Source organism: Mauremys reevesii, linkage group 8 (assembly GCF_016161935.1).
Source record: "Mauremys reevesii isolate NIE-2019 linkage group 8, ASM1616193v1, whole genome shotgun sequence".
NCBI lineage: Eukaryota > Metazoa > Chordata > Testudines > Geoemydidae > Mauremys > Mauremys reevesii.
This window is the reverse complement of record NC_052630.1, coordinates 19,931,236-19,950,331: the sequence shown is the minus strand read 5'-3', so window position 1 is coordinate 19,950,331 and position 19,096 is coordinate 19,931,236. Positions and strand designations below refer to the sequence as shown.

General features: G+C 46.7%; 1 protein-coding gene across 2 annotated transcripts in view; it reads left to right on the top strand.

Annotated features, from left to right (window-relative positions):
• Positions 1-19,096, top strand: part of ERGIC1 (endoplasmic reticulum-golgi intermediate compartment 1) — a 95,520-nt gene that overhangs the window by 19,956 nt on the left and 56,468 nt on the right. For both annotated transcript variants that reach the window (XM_039484291.1, XM_039484292.1), the window contains exon 2: positions 12,538-12,599. In XM_039484291.1, coding sequence (XP_039340225.1) covers positions 12,538-12,599 — 62 coding nt within the window. The remainder of the gene's footprint in view (positions 1-12,537; positions 12,600-19,096) is intronic.

Here is a 19,096-nt window from a genome sequence, read left to right as displayed (position 1 = left end):
ATTCCCAGTCTCTCTTCAAGCCTAAACTGATGGTATCTAGTTTACATATTAATTCAAGTTGAGCAGTTTCTCGTTGGAGTCTGTTTTTGAAGCTTTTCTGTTGCAAGATTGCCACCTTTAAATCTGTTACTGAATGGCCAGAGAGGTTGAAGTGTTCTCCTACTGGTTTTTGAATGTTATGATTCCTTATGTCAGATTTGTGTCCATTTATTTTGCGTGGAGACTGTCCGGTTTGGCCAATGTACATGGCAGAGGGACGTTGCTGGCACATGATGGCATATATCACATTGGTAGAGGTTACTGGTGAGTATTTGCTTCAGGTTGGGGGGCTGTCTGTAAGTGAGGACAGGCCTGTCTCCCAAGATCTGTCAGAGTGAGGGAACATCTTTCAGGATAGGTTGTAGATCTTTGATGATGCACTGGAGAGGTTTTAGTTGGGGGCTGAAGGTGACGGCTAATGGCGTTCTGTTACTTTCTTCGTTGAGCCTGTCCTGTAGTAGGTGACTTCTGGGTACTCTTCTGGCTCTGTCAATCTGTTTTTTCACTTCAGCAGGTAGGTTATTGTAGTTTTAAGAATGCTTGATAGAGATCTTGTAGGTGTTTGCCTCTGTCTGAGGGATTGGAGCAAATGCGGTTGTATCTTAGGGCTTGGCTGTAGACAATGGATCGCGTGGTGTGTCCTGGATGGAAGCTGGAGGTATGTAGGTAAGTATAGCGGTCAGTAGGTTTCTGGTATAGGGGGTATTTATGTGACCAAAAGAATACTGACCAGTATGTTTTAATGAGTGATCTCTCTGTAAGAAATGAGCATGCTCCCTGTCATGTCAGCCAGGCAGTGGCATATGCCTAGATGCATTTTTATCATTCAAACGTTTTGTAAAAAGGAAACATTACACTCAAGCCTTGATGGATTATTGATATATGAGGTCTGTGGAAAAATACTGTTTGGTTCAGCTCTTTTTGGTTTGCAGTGAGGCTCTTGGTGTTGGAGGTTTCTCCCTTAATCTGACTGTCAAGGATGGACATGAATACATAAACATGCACACACATCTTCTCTGGTTTGCAGGAAAGATTTGACAGGGTGAGGGGGCAATAGGGAAAAAACAGTATTTGAGATGGATGCACTACCCAGTTCTATTCAAGAGACTACTGCTAGCACAGTTGTACTGTATACCTTTTCATCTTTCTTTGGTTCCATGAATCTGGATTCTTTGGTTCCATAGATCTGAATCTTCTTTCTTGGTATGAAGGTTTGTCAAAAATCCAGTCCAAATGCCCTTGAGTGCTTCTAAAGGGAGAAAAACTGTCTGGTTTGTAAGCAAAAAGGAAACTGCCAGTTTAGGTGAAAGGAACACATGACAATTTAAAAAACACATTTCTGTCTGAAAACGTAATATTAATAGGTGAAACAAGAACTAAAGTTACTAGAACTAAAGTAGATTGAAATATTTTTATATTAAATTTTACATTATGCAATTGATAAAGTGATTGATAAAGTGGGGGGGAGGGATAGCTCAGTGGTTTGAGCATTGGCCTGCTAAAGCCAGGGTTGTGAGCTCAATCCTTTAGAGGTCTGGGGTAAAAATCTGTCTGGGGATTGGTCCTGCTTTGAGTTGGACTAGATGACCTCCTGAGGTCCCTTCCAACCCTGTGATTCTATGATTGTTTTGTCAGATTTATTGCGTTTCTCCTTTTTATAATAACATCTCCTGTTGGTGTGGGTCTTTCACACAGCTACAGAGTTGCATTTGTGTGTGTCTCTGTCCGACCGTTCCCTCAAATGTCTGTAAGGCGACAAAAAAGGGCCAGGGGATCCAAGGGCAAATACCTGTTTCACCTGAAACTATTTGTAATCATACTTCTTTTTTTAAGTGACAAGATTTCAAGCTGATTGTGTCCCACATAGGCTTTGTTTAACAAAATCTACTTCATGTATGTTGAGTTCATTGAAACCTTCTCTTTTGCAATGTTATGAACCTACACAGGAGCAGAGCTGTGCCAGCTATTTCTGAAAAAAAGTTGTAAATAGCACAGTTCCATCCAGGGGTAAGGGCCTAAGAGCAACCAGGTTCTGAAAATGGCTTTAACCGAATTGTGTCCCCCTCCATGCTGGCAACAAAATTGCGCTTGGATGAAACTTTTTAAAACCGGTTTACTAACCTGGTTTTTTTTTTTTTTTTTTATCCTGGATAGTATGGCCTAAACATTCAGTGACAGTAAGCATGCCAGGTTTTGGAGCTTGCTTTCTCGGTGTGTAAATGGTCCTGTGATATGAGAACGTTTGTGAATGAGTTCAGAAAACGCAATGCTCTTCTTGCTCTTGTTCCCCGTCCCACTGCGTAGGGGTGAAATAATCCTGTGCGGTTCTGTGATGTGGGGGAGCCCCAGGGGCCTCCCATTAGGAAATGCCAATAACCAGCCCTAGAGAGGTCTGAGTTCTGTCATGACAGACTGTAGTGCCCTTGCAGTGTGTGGGCTCGATGACTCTTCAGCTTCCCTCTTGAGTGCAGATGTGTCACTGTGAAGTGGGTTTTCCACCACCCTCATTACACACTTCACTACAGTGAGCTGTGTGACTCCCGCCTGATGTTTGAGCACTTCTATCCAGGAAGCAGGCTCAGCATGACTAGCATAGAGTCGTGTCTCTTTTTATTTAAAAAACCTTATTCTGTGTGTGTTGCAGCTGTTGTCCCTACCACCATCACCACCACTACCTTGTTGACCACCAACATCCCCTCTCCCTGAGCAGGAGCCTGTCCTTGACTCAGTATAGTTTATTCTACCCAGGGAGGATGCAAGAGGACTGAGAATGTTCCTGAACCAGAAATCTTTTGGGGCAGTTCAAAGTATTAAGTGTCACAGTTTTTTCCCTTACCAGGTTTTATCCTATTTTTCTGTTTATTCCTCTGGAGGCCTTATATATATATATTGAGCTGGCGGAATTAATTTTTTATTTTTTGTAAATTTGATGGTTAATTATTGATTTCTATTTTTAACCTTAGTTTTTTTTCTGATTTTTATCTTTAAATAAACTTTCACAGTGGTGCAGCAGGGGGCTCTCTGCACGGCCACAGGGTCTGTGAGACCTGATTCCTGCAGGCGCAAGGTGAGGGCACTGGCTTGGCAGAGCAGAGACCCCTGGCCAGGACTGTGAGAAGGAGGATGCGCCTCCTGCTGCATGGGAGGCCACTCCACTGCTGAACGGCCCTTTCCTGGGGATGGCCCCGGAGCTCCCAGCTGGTGAGCCAGTGACCAGGGCTGCAGATGGGGCCAGTGAAGCTGGATCCCTGCAGGCTCTAGAGCACCTGCCAACTGTTACCAATAGACTTTTTTCATCTATTTCAGCGTGTCAGGTGAAATCAATCTTTACCAATCACTAGTTATTTAAATTAAATCTATATTGCAGAACCAGGGGTTGTGATGGAAGGGACGTAGCTCCCTACCCGGGATGAGTGGGTAGCTCTCTGCCAGCACCAGGCCTCAAGAACACAGCATGCCTGGTGGAATACAAACGCCTACAGTGTTGTTCTGCACTGTCAGTACAACAGTGTGCAGCCTAATGAAAATGTGGGGGCAGCCTGAATTTGATACTGAAATATCCTAACCTAGGGAATATTGTAATGCTTCTATTATCCATTTTCATACCTTAATTCAATAAAGTCCTCAGTTTTTGAACTCTACTTTAATTTCCATTTCGACTTGGTCAACAAAATGTTTAGCTCAAATATTATTTGAAGGCAAATTTTGACTGTAAAATCTGTGATACTAGAAGTTAAGAGTTAACTGTTAAAGAAATTCACAGATTGATTCAGCAAATGTCACCTTTTTCGTGTTTACAGACTGATCCCAAGGTTACTGATTATTCTAAATTGTTATTTTTCACTCTGTGCTAGTGTGGGCTTTGAGAGTGACAAGAGACACCAGGAATTAGTGACCTGCTTAACTATGAATATAGCTGCTGCACACAGTCGTACCTTTTTCTCTGTCCTATGCTACTCGTGCCCAAAATTGTCTGAACATTTTCACCCAGAGGATAGTTAACACACACATTAGGTGATGTCTAGGGATTATTAATATTCAACTAATTAACAGGGACACTCTGACTTAAAAATCCTTACAAATACCACCTTTGTTTATTAAAACGGAAAGACTTCACAAATCTATTATTTGACTGTGCATTTGCATTCCCTTCACTTCACCCAATTAAAAGAGACTAGTCCGTTTTACTTTCAGGTACTCCTGCACTAGCATGGTGGTATGGTGCTTGGGCTGCAGTTGTTGTGGGGGAATGTATGTTGTTTAAACTTTCTAGTAAAAGAATAATAAAATAAACATTTTTCATGGTATGAAGTTTTGTAAAAAGCTTGTCTTAATGCAGCCTTTATTTTAGGCTAAACTTGACCTGACCCTGTTCTTCTAAATCCAGGATGGGTTCATTTCTGGACGAGAAGTAATGGTACTTGCTGAAAAGTAGTACTATTGACAGGAGCTGGTTACTGCAGAAAGTGGAGACTCCATGGTTCTTTCACCATCCATATTCTTATAGGCATGGAATTCAGGTGGCTTGGTTTATGACAGTTTCACTGATCGGCCATAGATACATCAGCCTGAGTGTAATAAATTTTTTTTTTTCATTTCAGTGACATCAGAGACATAATTTGTCCTAATGAAATGGACAACCACTCTTAGCATGGGGAATAGGGGAAGAACAATGCTTTGCCCTGACTACATTTCCTAGGCATCTTCCTTTCTCAGTACATGTTGTGCTAATTCAAGACCAGCCACTCTGGGGCCAGTGTCTATCAAAAAGCAGGTGGATGGGGAGTAGGAAGCTGATTTATAATATACAATTCTGCTTTGGAAAAATACACTTCACTTATAGTGGAGAAAAAAAAAACAGCTCAACCCACTGTAAGCATTAAAGTCAAATCTGAATCATATGAAATGGGATGGCATGGTGGGGGAAGGGAATCATCTCTTTGCAAATTTTATCATTTATTTATGACTTTGATAGTATTTGTTGGTGTGTGAATTTTATTCTGCAACTGGGTTGTGTGTGTTGCGGTTTTGTTTGGCTGCTGAGATAATTTTGTGGGATATAAAATGCAGTCCTATAAACAAAAAGTAGAACATCTCTTCCATTCCCCAAAATTCAGTAAACAAGCGTAGATGTGTGTGTACATCTTCCTCCTCCCCCAACCTCAGTTTTGTCTGCGGTTTTGCTGAGAGTAGGTGGTTAAGGAATTTAATGTCTCTCTGTAGTGACTCACCAGAATGATTCACTAGTACGTGGAAATAGAACGACCCCGCGAGTCACTTAACTACTCTGAAAGGCTGAGTCGGGTGGCATGCTCAGCATCGCTTGCCCTTTCTGGTCTGGAGGCTGCTATTCTGTTCTCCCCATGTGCATTCCTTTATGGTGGGGCCCATAGTGCTCCTCCAGGTCCAATGAGGAGATCTGCAAACCTCACTATTCCTGCATGCGTTGACAGGAGCTGCTCCTATATACTAGGTAGTGAGGGTATGTCTACACCGAGTTTTTAAACATGTGGCCGCAAGTCTTAGAGCCTGGGTCTACAGACTCAGGCTTGCAGGGCTCACACTACGGTGCTAAAAACAGCTGTGTAGACATTTGGCCTTGGGCTACAGCATGCACTCTGAAGCCTGCGGTAGGGGTGGGGTTCAGATCACAAGCACAAAGTCTGCACAGGTGTTTTTAGTGCAAAAGCGCAACCCCAAATCAGCAGACTCAAGCTCCGTGACTCGCTTCCACGGGTTTTAAAGTAGAGTGAAGATGTACCCAGAGATACTCGTCTAGATGTAGGGAGGAGAACATCTTGATTCCCGTCAAATAAATTCCTCCAGATGCCAAGGGTCCCCTTTGGTGCAGTGCTGCTAATACTTACCCACCAGGCAGCTTGATTTCTTTTCCTTTGTTGACACTTCTCACTCTTAGGTGTGCACTTCTTTTTTTTGTGTACGAAGATCACTGTATCTTAAAGGGGTGTTATTGCAGAATTTCATGTCACTCTTACAAAAGCTGTGAAGTGTACCACCTCCGAGGTGTTTACATGCCACATACCGATGGTGTGGCCTTTGAATTGATTTAAAATGCTTTGGGATCCTTTGGATTGGCAGCTGCTGTGCAAGTGTCAAGTCAGTAATATACGCTCCTCCCACCCCATAAAACCCTGTACACTTCTCTGTACAGTGGGGTAAAGTGCTTCACACCAACTAATGTGGCAGACTTCAAGTCATCTGAGTTTGAATCCTGCACAGCCTGCAATGGACTCGCCTTCTGGTTGATGGGCACAGTTGAGGCCTGTTCTCTCTTTGGGAGAGTCACATCCCAGATAGGTGCTCAGTGTGTAAATCCTTCTCTTTTTGAGAGCTCGTACATCTAGGGACATGTGATTGAAGCTGCATCTACTCAAACATTCAATACACTTTGTCACTTCAGACTCAGAGGAGGTGATTGCCTCCAAAGAATGACTGAAAGGGTCTTTTTCAGTGACTGCTCCCGTGAGCACACACACTGCCTTAGGGTTCAGCGAAAGGAAGGCAGGAAAGAAGATGAAGTCAGAATTGGCACCAACTGCGCTGACTGCCCCAGCGCCAGTTGCCTTTATGCCAGCGCTGGTCTCAGGGCCAGCACTCCTGATGCCAACAATGTCGTTATTAGAGCTGACAAAGGTGAGACTAGAGAGCTGAGCAGAGCCCAAGCATGAATACAGGATGACATCTCCCTATGCCTGAAAGGAGGGGAGAAGCTTTGCTCCAAGGACAAGGCGTTGAAGTCTGCCATTAGGGCAGGAATGATGCACAGTGAACTAGAACAGACTTAGATGCAAACCATGCCAATTATGGGTCAGTGATATGCCCTCACAGGATTATTGAGATCCCCTCCAGAGGCATAGTCTGTACCAGAGAGGTGCCCAGAACTGGAACTGAAACATTATTATACAACACCAGTGTTCAAAGAGTTGTATTTTCTTCACTGTTGCTGGATTACGCCTTCCCTCTGGCATCAAGAAGGGATGTCTGTCTTCTGAGAGTGACCCGAGGGCTGGTAGCTGACATCCCTGTGGTATGCTTTCCACCCTCAAAGAAGTGTGAGTGCAGCAACCCCAAAGTCCTTGTGCCTCCTAAGAGTCAGCGATAGCCTAGTGCAGTGGTTCTCAATCAGGGGTAGCAGTACCCCTAAGGGTATGCAAAGGTCTTGCAGGGGGTACATGAGCTCATCTAGATATTTGCCTAATTTTACAACAGGCTACATAAAACACACTAGCGAAGTCAGTACAAACTAAAATTTCATACAGACAATGACTTGTTTATACTGCTCTATATACAATACACTGAAATGTAAGTACAATATTTATATTCCAGTTGATTTATTTTATAATTATATGGTAAAAATAAGAAAGTAAGCAATTTTCCCATAATAGTGTGCTGTGACACTTTTATATTTTTATGTCTGATTTTGTAAGCAAGTAGTTTTAAGTGAGGTGAAACTTGGGGGGTATGGAAGACAAATCAGACTCCTGAAAGGAGTAGAGTAGTCTGGAAAGGTTGAGAGCCACTGGCCTAATGGACTTCCTGAGTAGGCAATCTGTGACCAATTATAAATGGTCCTTGCACAGATCCATCACAGGACCAATATTCCGTCATTGGGGATCTCCCATAATAGACTTGCTTGCTACCAAGGACAATGCCAAGTATTGCACCTTTTCCTCCAGAGGTGGCCTCCATCCAGGATAGTTGCCAGATGTAGATTGTAAGCCTAGTACAATGGAGCCCTAGGTGCTATGGGAATAATTATTAATTATTTATATTTAGTGGTTGGCTTATAAACCTTTATGATCTAGAGCATAATGTCTTCCAAATTTGTGAGCACTTGCACAGATAAGTTAGACTTATTTATACATCTCCAATCTCTTTTTCCCCTCACCCCCACCCCAGTCCTGCTAGGCTCTTGGCCTCAATGACTTCTGTGTGGTCTTGAGTTCTGCTGGCTAACTGTGGTGTGTTTTCTCTCCAGATCTATCCCTCTTGTGGTCCCTGCTGCCAGTGCTGCTTTCTGTCTTGACCGTTGCAGTATCCTGCTCCAACCCCTAAATGTAGTTGCCAAGTTCACCTACCTTTTCTGCTACTCAGGCCACGTATCGGCGTTTGCCCCATGTGAAGTTTAAAGCTTGTACTACCTCCCTAAGCTCTCCTTCCTGCCTACAATCCAAGTGCCTCTCACCACTCTTTTTGTGTCCTTCCTCCACGGTTTGTTATGGGAACCCTTCCTCTCCCCTTCTAAAAGCTTGCCAGTTCCACAAAGCATTCCTCTTATCAGATGCAATCCATTCACTTTGCTCTGTACTGCACTTTGCATATGGGTATGTCTATACAGCATTTTGGAGTCCATGAGAGTGAGCCTCCCAGCCTGGGTCAACAGACTCAGGGTAGCAGGGCTCATGCTAGAGCTCTAAAAATAGCTGTTTAGACTTTGCTTTGAAGTTGCAGCTTGGGCTGGAGCTCGGTCTCTGAAGCCTGTCCCTCTCCCCGGCTTTCAAAGCCCAAGCTCCAGCCTGAACTGAAACGTCAAAGCACTGTCTACAGAGCTATTTTTAGAGCACTAGCATGAGCCCTGCTAGGCTGAGTCTGTTGACCTGGGCTCTGAGGCTTGCTTCCTTGAGCTCCAAAATGCAGTGTAGACATCATGTGTCTTCAGACTGTAAGCTCCTCAGGCTAGGGCTTGATTTTCTTGGTGCACTTTGTCTGTTGTGCCGTGCTTGGGTATTAAATGTTTGTAAAGTGCTTTGAGATTCTCACGTGACAGGTACTATAGAGGTACAAAGTGTTGTGATCAGAGAGGCTTGGGCCCTGAAGTCTGGATCTGGCTCCAAAGGCTCGCAGAGTTGAGGAATATTAAGATCTAGAGTTTTGGCTCAGTTCTGTCTCTAGTTATGATTTTATTAAATGGGAGAGGATGAGGAATACAACTGAAGCAGCGTAGAAAATGGAGAGGCTAGATTTCTTTTTCAGTAGGTGATTACAGCCAGCACATACATGCACATGACAGGTCACAGGTCAGTTTATGTTGGTGGTTTGTCCCACCAACTTTGACTCTGTCCCTCTTTAGAGATTTCCTGTATAAATAAATCTAAAAATATATGGTTTTGGAGGGGGAGGGGAGTGTAAAGAGGCCTTTTGGAGGTGGGTGCCATTTAGGTGACTAAAATGGGAGAGGGCGCTATTTTGAAAGCAGCTTTTCACGTATTCAAATACCTATATATTCTGCATTTATTTTTATCCTGCGATGGGTCATAACTTTAAAACTAGTGAACATTTCTCACTCTAAAAACACGCTTCCTTTTATAGTGTACACATGGCGGTGGTTTTACTACATTCAGCATAGAACTATTTCCTATTTTCCAGTTGTTCAGTAACACTCCGAAGCCCTTGCTGTGCCTCTCTCTCCATTACTTTCTCGCCTTGCCAATCCGTTATTGTGATTTCAGTGAGACGACGCCAGTGTTGAGCGTTTAATGGGCCGTGAGCAGGAAGTTCAGCTATTTCCTCCTCCTGTGAGACCATGATGTCATCAGCTGTTCTGGGTCACTTTATCATCTGCTGCTGCTGTTGCTTTGGTGTATGTGGAAAGAATGTAAACAGCAATTTCCAGATGTTCTCAGGGTGGCTGCAGACCCATAAATGGGCTGTTTAGTTCAGGAGCATTAGTAATGTGTTTAGGGGGTGGCAGTGATTAGAGTAATAAAAATGTATAGTGCTATAAGCATCCAGCACAGCATGTGCTGTTAGTTACATCACGTATGAGCAAAAGCTGGCAAGGGGGGCAGTTCCCGCTGTGTATGTATGTGGCCCCATTGGTGCAGTATCTGAGCATCTCATAGACACTAATGAGTTTAGCCTCCCAGCACGCCGGGGAGGATTTCACAGGTGGGTAACTGGGACAGTGGATGATTAAGTGATTTGTTCTGTGGCTTAGTCAGGCATTGAACCCAGATACGTGATGTTCCCAGGGCCTTAACCATAAGATTATTTTTTTTATTATACTTTCCTGTTTCTCCTCCCTCTCTCCCTCCCAAACCATCACCCCCAACTTTGAACCCTGGATAAAATTAAACAATAGAAAAGTCTTCTAGTAGGTCTGTGGCAGGCAGGTGCTAGTCTTTGTTAACCCATTCTGCCTCCAGGTGGTGGCTAAGGAGCTTGTTATATTGATGGTCTAGTCAGACTAATGATGAAAGAATCCCAAAAGGCATTCTAGTTTTCGCAATCCCCCCTAAAACAGCAGATTTGGTGCTAGTGAAAGGTGCTGGATAGGTAACCTTGGAGCTGGTGGCCTCTGATCCATAATAGGCATAGCACAGATTGCAGTAGCAGAGTGAAGGTCTTCCACCCTGAGCTCTCGGTGCTCAACAAGAGATCCTCTCTGGGTGGGAAGCTAGTTAAGTGCTGCTGGTCCATAGAGTAATTAAACTAGTCCAGAGTGGGTAGATAAAATACAGCAAGGCTATGGCAGCTAATGGCTAGAGTGGGAGACTTTTTCTGGCTCTGCCAAGTTTGTCGTGTCACCTTGTGCAAGTCATTTAACTTCTCTGTACCACTGTGTCCCCCATCTGGAAAATGGGGATGATGATGCTTCCTTACCTCACAGGGTGCTGTGAAGTGCTTTGGGACCCTTAGATAAATACTGAGGTTGACTATAAACAAAATACTTTAACTAGTGTTTTAAAAGGAAGCTACCTATTGAATTTTAGAAAGTCGGAGAGGGTGGAAAAATGAATCTTAGCCTTGTATCTTCTCTGTGTGAAAATGTAAGTTATTATAGTGTCCAGTTTGGGATTGGAAAGGTCTTATCTATCTCGCTGCAGCTGGAGACAAGGACTTCAGGGTGAACTATCAAACCTCATGCACCACTAGGGAATTAAAAAACAAACAAACCAAAAAACCCCAAGGCTATTTTTGGGGGGAACCAGTAATTTCACACTTCATGGTGTAGGGTTTTTTTTAATGGACTAATTAATTTTTATTGAGTGTTGGAAAATCTGATGTCAGACCTGCATTGCAGCAGGGCATAGTGGAGCACAAGTCGATTGGAAATTATCATAAGGCAGTGCAAGTTTAACTATGGGAGTTTAAAATAGCAAATCTGAGCCATGTTGATATTAAAAGACATGACTGAATAGAAATAATGGTCTAATATTAAACTAGTTTTCTTTTCTTGGGGGAGGAAGCAAAATGCTTGGCTGGTTTCTCTCCCAATATTTGTTGTCCAAGTATAGGTTTCTTACCTCAATACCTTGGCTTTTTTTTTTTTTTTAAATTATTGCTGGGAGATAGGTGTTTGCAGCCCCCGCAACCCACAAGTTGCTTTATGGATTATATGGCAGTCGTTTACGTTTGTCTCATCATAGCACATACAACCTTGGTGTAACTCCACTGAAGTCAACTGGATGAATGTTGCCCCTTAAGTTTCCTGGCAACTGAAGCCAGAGCTCCCTGGAGTTTTTTCCAGACTTCTTCCATGAATCTCTGCTGCCATGCCACGGTTCTTTGTTTTTAATGATTTCAGCTAGGGGAAGATCTAAATACCTGCTCCCCGTTCCACCTGACCCCACCCAGGTTCCCATGTGAAAGGAGCTCTTCTGTCTTCAGTCTTAACAGACCTATTCTTTAATTAGGTTGCCTTTCTGCATTTTTCTTCCTAGTTCATAGGAGCTGATTGACTGAACAGCTTTGCTCGTTACAGCAGGATTAATTTAAAAGACACAACTGTTTCTGTAATTCAGGTTTGGAGCTTGGGAGATGTTCCTTTTAGAAAATCTGTTCTGTGGATCCTGCTGTGAAAAGCAGAAAAAGACTGGGCCCAGTAGGTTAATGTGCAGGCTTTTAGTCTCCAGAGATCTGGATTCAAAACTTTATTTCCTAAATGAAAATATATGTATGTATTCTTCTCCTAGTCCCTGGGTATGCTTGTCAGTACCTCCACAATGACTGCTCAGTCCCATGACACTAGCAGCCTGTCTGATATTCCATCGCTGTCCAAAGTGGGTGCTGTTGGTGAGGACAGGGGAGCTTTGGGGGTGAGCATGTGTGTGGAGAGCCTGCCTGGTTCGTACTGGGTTCCTTGCATTCATGAGCCCATAGTTTGAATACAAAAAACTTGAAAAGGGAAAAAAAATACTCTTTCGATGACATCATTGATTATACAATGGTCTATAATTTGTCCACCATAACCTATTTCCCCCCAATGCTAGCTAACTAGCTAGAGTGCAGAGACTCATGAGAGCAAGGCAAGGGAGGTAGAGGAGGGAGCTTGCAAAGGTGGAGCCAAAAAGTAGCGAAGTTACATAACTGTACAAAAGGAAAGGGCTTTGTGGTTTTTTTCATGCCCTTCTGCAAAATGAAAAATGTTGTTGGAAACCTGAATGGAAAAATCCTGAGCATCATTGAACCGTGCAGGGACATGAAGTATATTGAAATATTCCACCTGTTTTATGGCTGTTGCTTTTCCTCTTTCAGGTTTGATATCTACAGGAAGGTGCCAAAAGACCTCACACAGCCAACCTACACAGGAGCTATTAGTAAGTACCAGCTCTCATTGCCACCTGTGCATAACCCAGTCTAAAATTAGTATTTCTTCTGGCTTCCTCTAAAAGGTATGATTTTTAAAGGGATATTAAACACACAAGAAAAGACATCTTCTGTAGCTGAAGCAGCTTGCTGTGACCAGTCTGTGCTCTTGTATGGAGGAGCTGAACAGCCCCTGAAGGCAATTTGTTTTAGAACCACATGGACAGAAAATGTCAGAAAGGGAGCTGTTAAAAGCAGGCTCTGAACTACCAACCAATTAACTCTGACACAGGCTGAAGTAGGTGGGGAGCTGCTAGCTCCCTCCCTTGATGGGTGTGTGCCTGCTCCAAACAGACTTTGCAATTCTTGCCTCTCCTCCTGCCCTGCCTCTTTCCTCAATGCCTCACTCCCTGCTCACTTTTCTTCCCCCCCCCTTTCCTCTGTCACTTGCTCTCCACCCTCACTCCCAGCGCTCCCAGGACTCACCAGCTGCCTGCAGAGCCAGGCTGGGAGGAGCTGACGTGGAGCCTGCCCAATCGGGGCACAGTGGGGGGTTGGTCCCCAGAGCAAGGGCCTGGGGGCAGGGAGGGATCAGTCCCTGTAGGCATAGGCGCCGACTTATATGGGGCTCTGGGGCTTTAGCCCCAGGAATAAATCCCAAGCAGGGCCTCCCCCACATCTTTTTTTTTTCTTTGAGCCCACGCGCCACCGCGCCACCACCGCCGCCACGGCTGCTCTCCCCCCCGCCGCTGCGCGGCGGCGCACCAGCAAAACAAGCTGGTGCCTGGTGCAGCTGGCTCATCCCCCAGCTCGCCCGCCCGAGGAGCCCCGCCCCCCCTGCCTGCAGCCAGGGGGCTGCTGCCCGGCTCCGGGGAGGGGAAATGGCCCCTCATGGCGGCCGCGCCCCGCCCTGCTGCGCGGCTGCGGGGCCGCTGTTCGCTCCGCTCCTGGCGCTGCCCCAGCCAGCCAGCACAGCAGCAGCTTGCTGGGGGCGGGCTGCCCGCCGCCGCAGGGTGGCCGGGGTCAGGCTGAGGGCTCCCGGGGCGAGCGGCCTCTCCTCCGGCTCTCACCTGAAAGCGGGAGCCCCTCCGAGCCGGCCATGCGGGCCCTGCGGGGCAGCGCTGGCCGCGGGCCGGCGCGAGCCGCGGGGGGGCCGCAGCCGGGGCGCGGGGTGGCTAAGGCAGGGGGCAGGGAGGGGGGGGTGGGGGGGGGGGGGGAGGGGCTGGGGGGGGGGGGGGAGGGGCCAGGGGGGGGGGGGAGGGGGGGGGGGGAGGGGGGGGTCAGGTCCCCTCCCCCCACCCCCCCCCCCCCCCCCCCCACCCCCCCCAGCCCCCCCCCCTGCTCGCCCCCCCCCACACCCCCCCCCCTCCCCTCCCCCCCCCCCCCCCCCCAGCCCAGCCCAGCCCATCTGATCATCCCCCCCCAGCCCCTCCCCCCCCACCCCCCTGCCTCCAGCCCCCCCCCCAGCTCCCCCCACCCGACTCCCCACCCCTCTGATCCGGACTCCCCCCTCCCCCCCCCCCCCCAGCCCTCCGGCCTGCCCCCCCCTCTACTCATTCCTCCCCCAGCCCTCCCCCCCCTCCCAGCCCCCACCCCAGACCCCCCACCCCCCCCCCCCTCCAACCCCCCCCCCCCCCCACCCCCCCCAGCTGAGCCTGACCCCAGCCCCCCGAGCCCCCCAGCTCCAGAGCTCCCCCAGCCCAGCCCCCCAGAGCCCCCTCCCCCAGAGCCCGCAGCCCCCAGCCCCCAGAGCCCACCCAGCCCCCCACAACAGCAGCACCACCTCACAGCCCACCAACCATTGGCACCAACCATCACCCAGCAACAGCCAAATATTGTATAATGTATTATGTAGAATTACCAGTAGTTTTTTTTATTTTTTTATATTTTGTTTTTGATTTAATTTTTAAATTTTTTTTATTTTTTATTTTTCTTTTTTTTTTTTTTTTTACTATACACTTCTAAATATTGCAACTTTTTTTTTTAGGCTTGCTCCCCTTAAATTGCTTGCCCCTGGGCTTGGAGCCCCAGTCTGTGCCCCTGTGTGGGAGGGACGAAACGAGGGAGGGAGGAGGAGCCTGAGCGGAGGGGCCAGGCGGGCGTGGCGTAGGGCGGTGAGAGGTGAGGTGCCGAGGTCCTCTGTGAGGTGGAGCTGGTAGGAGCAGGGCCGGGAGCAGCCGGAGCTGGCCAGCCACTCCGGCCCTGCCAGCCTGACCAGGCTGAAGAGCAGCAGGGCCAGGGGGGTCCTCAGGGTCCAGCAGCCAGAGCAGGTCTGCAGCACCAGAGAGCTAGTACAGAAAAGCAGCTAGTAGTACAGAGAGCAGGAGCAGAGAAAAAGCAGGTAGTCAGGTCTAGAAACAGAGCTTGGCCACAGGGGTTCCCACTGGAGCCTTCTGGGCCTCTCTCCCCTCCCCCCAGCCAGCTCTCCCTTTTCCTCCTCCCTCCCCACTCCTCTGCCAGGTGTCCTTCCTCACCCGTCACTGCTGGCCCTCTTTCTGTCAGAAACTGAGTTGGCACTTCACTGAGGTACTGGAGAAGTTGAACTGCCTGTAGGAAGGGGCGAGGGCTGGGGCAATTGGGGCACAGCGGGGCGGGGGGGGTGGAGAGGTTCCTCCCACCCTTCCTTCCCCCACCCTGGCGACGGCACCTACTTCTTGGAGCCCAGACTAGAAGCCAGCCACTGCTCTCTGTCAGGTGTCAGCAGCTGAGCAGAGAGCAGCTCCTCCATGTGGCTCCAGCTGCTGCTCTTCCTACACCCCCCCCTTCCCCCTGAGTGATGGAGGCCGGTTGCTGCGACCAACAGTCAGCTGTGCTGACTGGATGCCTCTAAGAACACCTGGCAACCCTAGCTTTGGACTCAGCTATCTTAAATAATTTTGTATAATCTGGAGACTTTGCCACTTCTGGATCATTCATTAATTGATCCCCTTTCTGGATCATTAATGAATATGTTGAACAGCACAGGTTCCAATATAGACACCTTTCTCCATTGTGAAAACTGATTATTTATTTCTACCCTTTCTTTCCTATGTTTTAACCAGTTACTGATCCAGGAGAGGATCTTCCCTGTTATTCTATGACTGCTTAATTTCCTTAAGAGCCTTTGATGAGGGACCTTGTCATAGGCTTTCTGAAAATCCGGATACACTATATCGACTGGATCAGCCTTATCCACATGCTTGTTGACTCTCTCAAACAGCTCTAATAGATTGGTGAGGCATGACTTCCCTTTACAAAAGCCATATTGACTCTTCCCCAACAAATCATATTTACTTATGTATCTGAAAATTTTGTTCTTTACTATAGTTTCTCCCAATTTGCCCCCTACAATGTGGGACAATACTGCAGATTTGTCACCCGAAAAGAACAGCGCTCATATGGAAATCTTCCTGCACGTCCTCTGCAGTGAAGATCAATACAAAGAACTCATTTAGCTTCTCTGCAATGGCCTTATCTTCCTTGAGTGCTCTTTTAACACCTTGGTTGTCTAGTGGCCCCACTGCCTGTTTGGCAGGCTTCCTGTTTCTGATATACTTTAAAAAAAAAAAACCCAAAAAACCTTACTACTAGATTTTGTATCTTAAACAAGTTGCTTCTCAAATTCCTTCTTGGCCTGTCTTATTGTACTTTTACATTTTATCTGCCAGAGTTTGTGCATCTAGGATTTGGCTTCCAAATTTTAAAGGATGCTTTTTTGCCTCTAATGGCCTTCATTACTCTGCTGTTTAGCCAGAGTGGGATTCTTTTGGTCCTTTTATTGTCTTTTCTGATTTGAGGTACGCGTTTACTCTGAGTCTTTGTCATGGTCTTTTTAAATACTCCCCATGCTGTTTGCAGGCATTTTACCTTTGTGGCAGCTCCATTTAATTTCCATCTAACAAGTGGCCTTATTTTTATGTCGTTCCTGCTTTTAGCGTTGGGTCTCTTTGGTGTTCTCTCCCCCACAAGGATGTTAAAGTTAATGAGATGATGGTCACTCTTACCGAGCAGTTCAGCTATAGTCACCTCTTGGGCCAAATCCTGTGCTCCACTGAGTACTAAATCAAGAATTGCCTCTCCCACTGTGGGTTCCAGGACCAGCTGCTCCATGAAGCAGTCATTATGGGATCTAAAAATTTTATCTTTCCATTATGCCCTGAGATGACATTTACCCAATCAATAAGAGGCCAGTCGAAATCGCCCATTATTATTGTGCTTTATGCTCTTGTCGCCTCTTTAACGTTCCTTAGCATTTCACAATCGCTGTTATCAGTCAGGAGAGAGCTGGGGTGGTGGGGTGGCAATAAAGATGGGATTCCTCTGGGATCAGAGATGGGGCTGGCGAGGAGAAGAGAGCCCAATATGACTTATTTTCTGCAATTTTTTTGTTTTTATTTTTCACTTTGCCTATAACTAGGGGCCTACCAAATTCACGGCCATGAAAAATGTCATGGACCGTGAAATCTGGCCTCCCCCCGTGAAATCTGGCAGCAGCAGAGAAGTAATACTGCAATCCCCCTAAAATAACTTTACCACCCCCCCTACAACTCCCTTTTGGGTTAGGACTCACAATTTGACAAATGCTGGTCTCCCCCCTTGAAATCTGGTCTTTTATGTGCTTTTATGCTATACTGTACAGATTTCACAGGGGAGACCAGCGTTTCTCAAATTGGGATCCTGACCCAAAAAGGAGTTGCAGGGGGGGTGACAAAGTTATTTTAGGGGGATTGCGGTATTGCCACCCTTACATTTCTGCTGCTGCCTTCAGATCTGGGTGGCCAGAGAGAGTGGTGGCTGTTGACCAAGGGCCCAGCTCTGAAGGCAGCAGCGCAGAAGTAAGGGTGGCAATACCATACCATGCCATCCTTATTTCTGCGCTGCGGCTGATGGTGGGCTCTGCCTTCAGAGCTGGGCTCCCCGCCAGCAGCTGTGGCTCTCCAGCCACCCAGCTCTGATGGCAGCACCACCTCCAGAAGCACAGAAGTAAGGGTAGCAGTACGGCAATCTCCCCAATCTCCCCTACAATAACCTTGGCCACCCACCACTTTTGGGTCAGGACCCCTACAATTACACCACCATGAAATTTCAGATCTAAATACCTGAAATCATGAAATATACAATTTTAAAAATCCTATGACCATGAAATTGACCAAAATGGACCACGAATTTGGTAGGGCCCTACCTATAACAATCCACTCCCCACCCCATGTATCTGTGCATAGTTTTTGGCTGATGTAAATTTCTTGCCTTGGGCTTTTCTTCTTCCTTCCTCCTTTTCAGATTGACTGAGTAATGTAATTTCACACCATCATTACCACTGAGTGCTCTGCGTAGAGTGGTAAATACAGATCTAGCTGATCCTGCCAAATTTGTAATTAGATGCCTAATGCAGCTTTCCTGTTCCGTTTCACACTGACTCCCTTTGATCATATAGTTGTGCCCTATTCACTCACCCTCTGAGATTGGGTTAGTGGCCCTGTATTCATTGCTGACGCAAGTGATGTCATATCCCTCGGTGGCGACAGGCGCTGAATAGAACTGAGTCAGTAATAGTGAATCAGAAGAATGTGAAGCGAAGGGCTGTGTGAGCTGGGGAGACTCCTGACCAAAGATGGGATGAGACATTTTACCAAACATTTGGTGTCACTGAACCATTTTTCTTCAGAGGCTCCATGCCTCTCTGGCTCTCCCAAACATCTGAATTCCTCCAGCATTGACCCTGCCCTCCTGTAGTCATGGTGCAGCTGCCAAGATTATTCCGAATGTGCCAGCGCAGTAGTTTGTATAGACACCTCCTCTCCCCAATAAGCACAGCCGTAAGGTCTCCATGAACCTGTTGATAAGTTTGCAGGCCCCTAAGATCTGTTGTTAGGAGGGGACTCTTAGTGTGTCGAGGCCCCAAAACTTACCTTCCATTTGGGAAGTGACAGTCCCACACCTCATCTTGATTCCATTTGGGAGCTTGCTCCGGAGTGCACTTGTCTCCGTATCACCTGAAAAGGAGCTTTTAAAAAACTCTTTTAGAGCTGGGATAGTGTGCCCCTCTCTGATCTGTGACATTTGATTAGTGCAGTAGGTTTGTCATGGAAAACTTTGGAGGCCGGGAATCTTACTAAAATGATCAACTGACTCATTTCTCCTTGTACCTGGCTTATCAAGCCTCCCTTTCCCTTGACAGGTTCCTCTCTAACCACTTCACATCTCCTGCCTGCCACCCTCCCGGTGTGGAGGGGATTGGAAAGCGTACAGCAATCAGGTGGTCAACATGCAAAACCAGCTGGCACCTCTGTGTGTGGCGATCTCTGTATACAGCCTTCTCAATGGGCTGCCTGTCTGACTCAGCCTGTGACTCTTGGTTGTAAAACCAGCATCTCTAAGCTTTGCAGGCTTTTTATGGAAGTCAGGAGTGAGACAAGTCAACTGCCCTACTTAGGGTATAATGTACCAGTTTGCAGCCTGTCAGGACAGCAGGATTTTGTGATAAATATTTTATGGGATTTGGGTTGTAATAATCTTATTTAGGGGATTG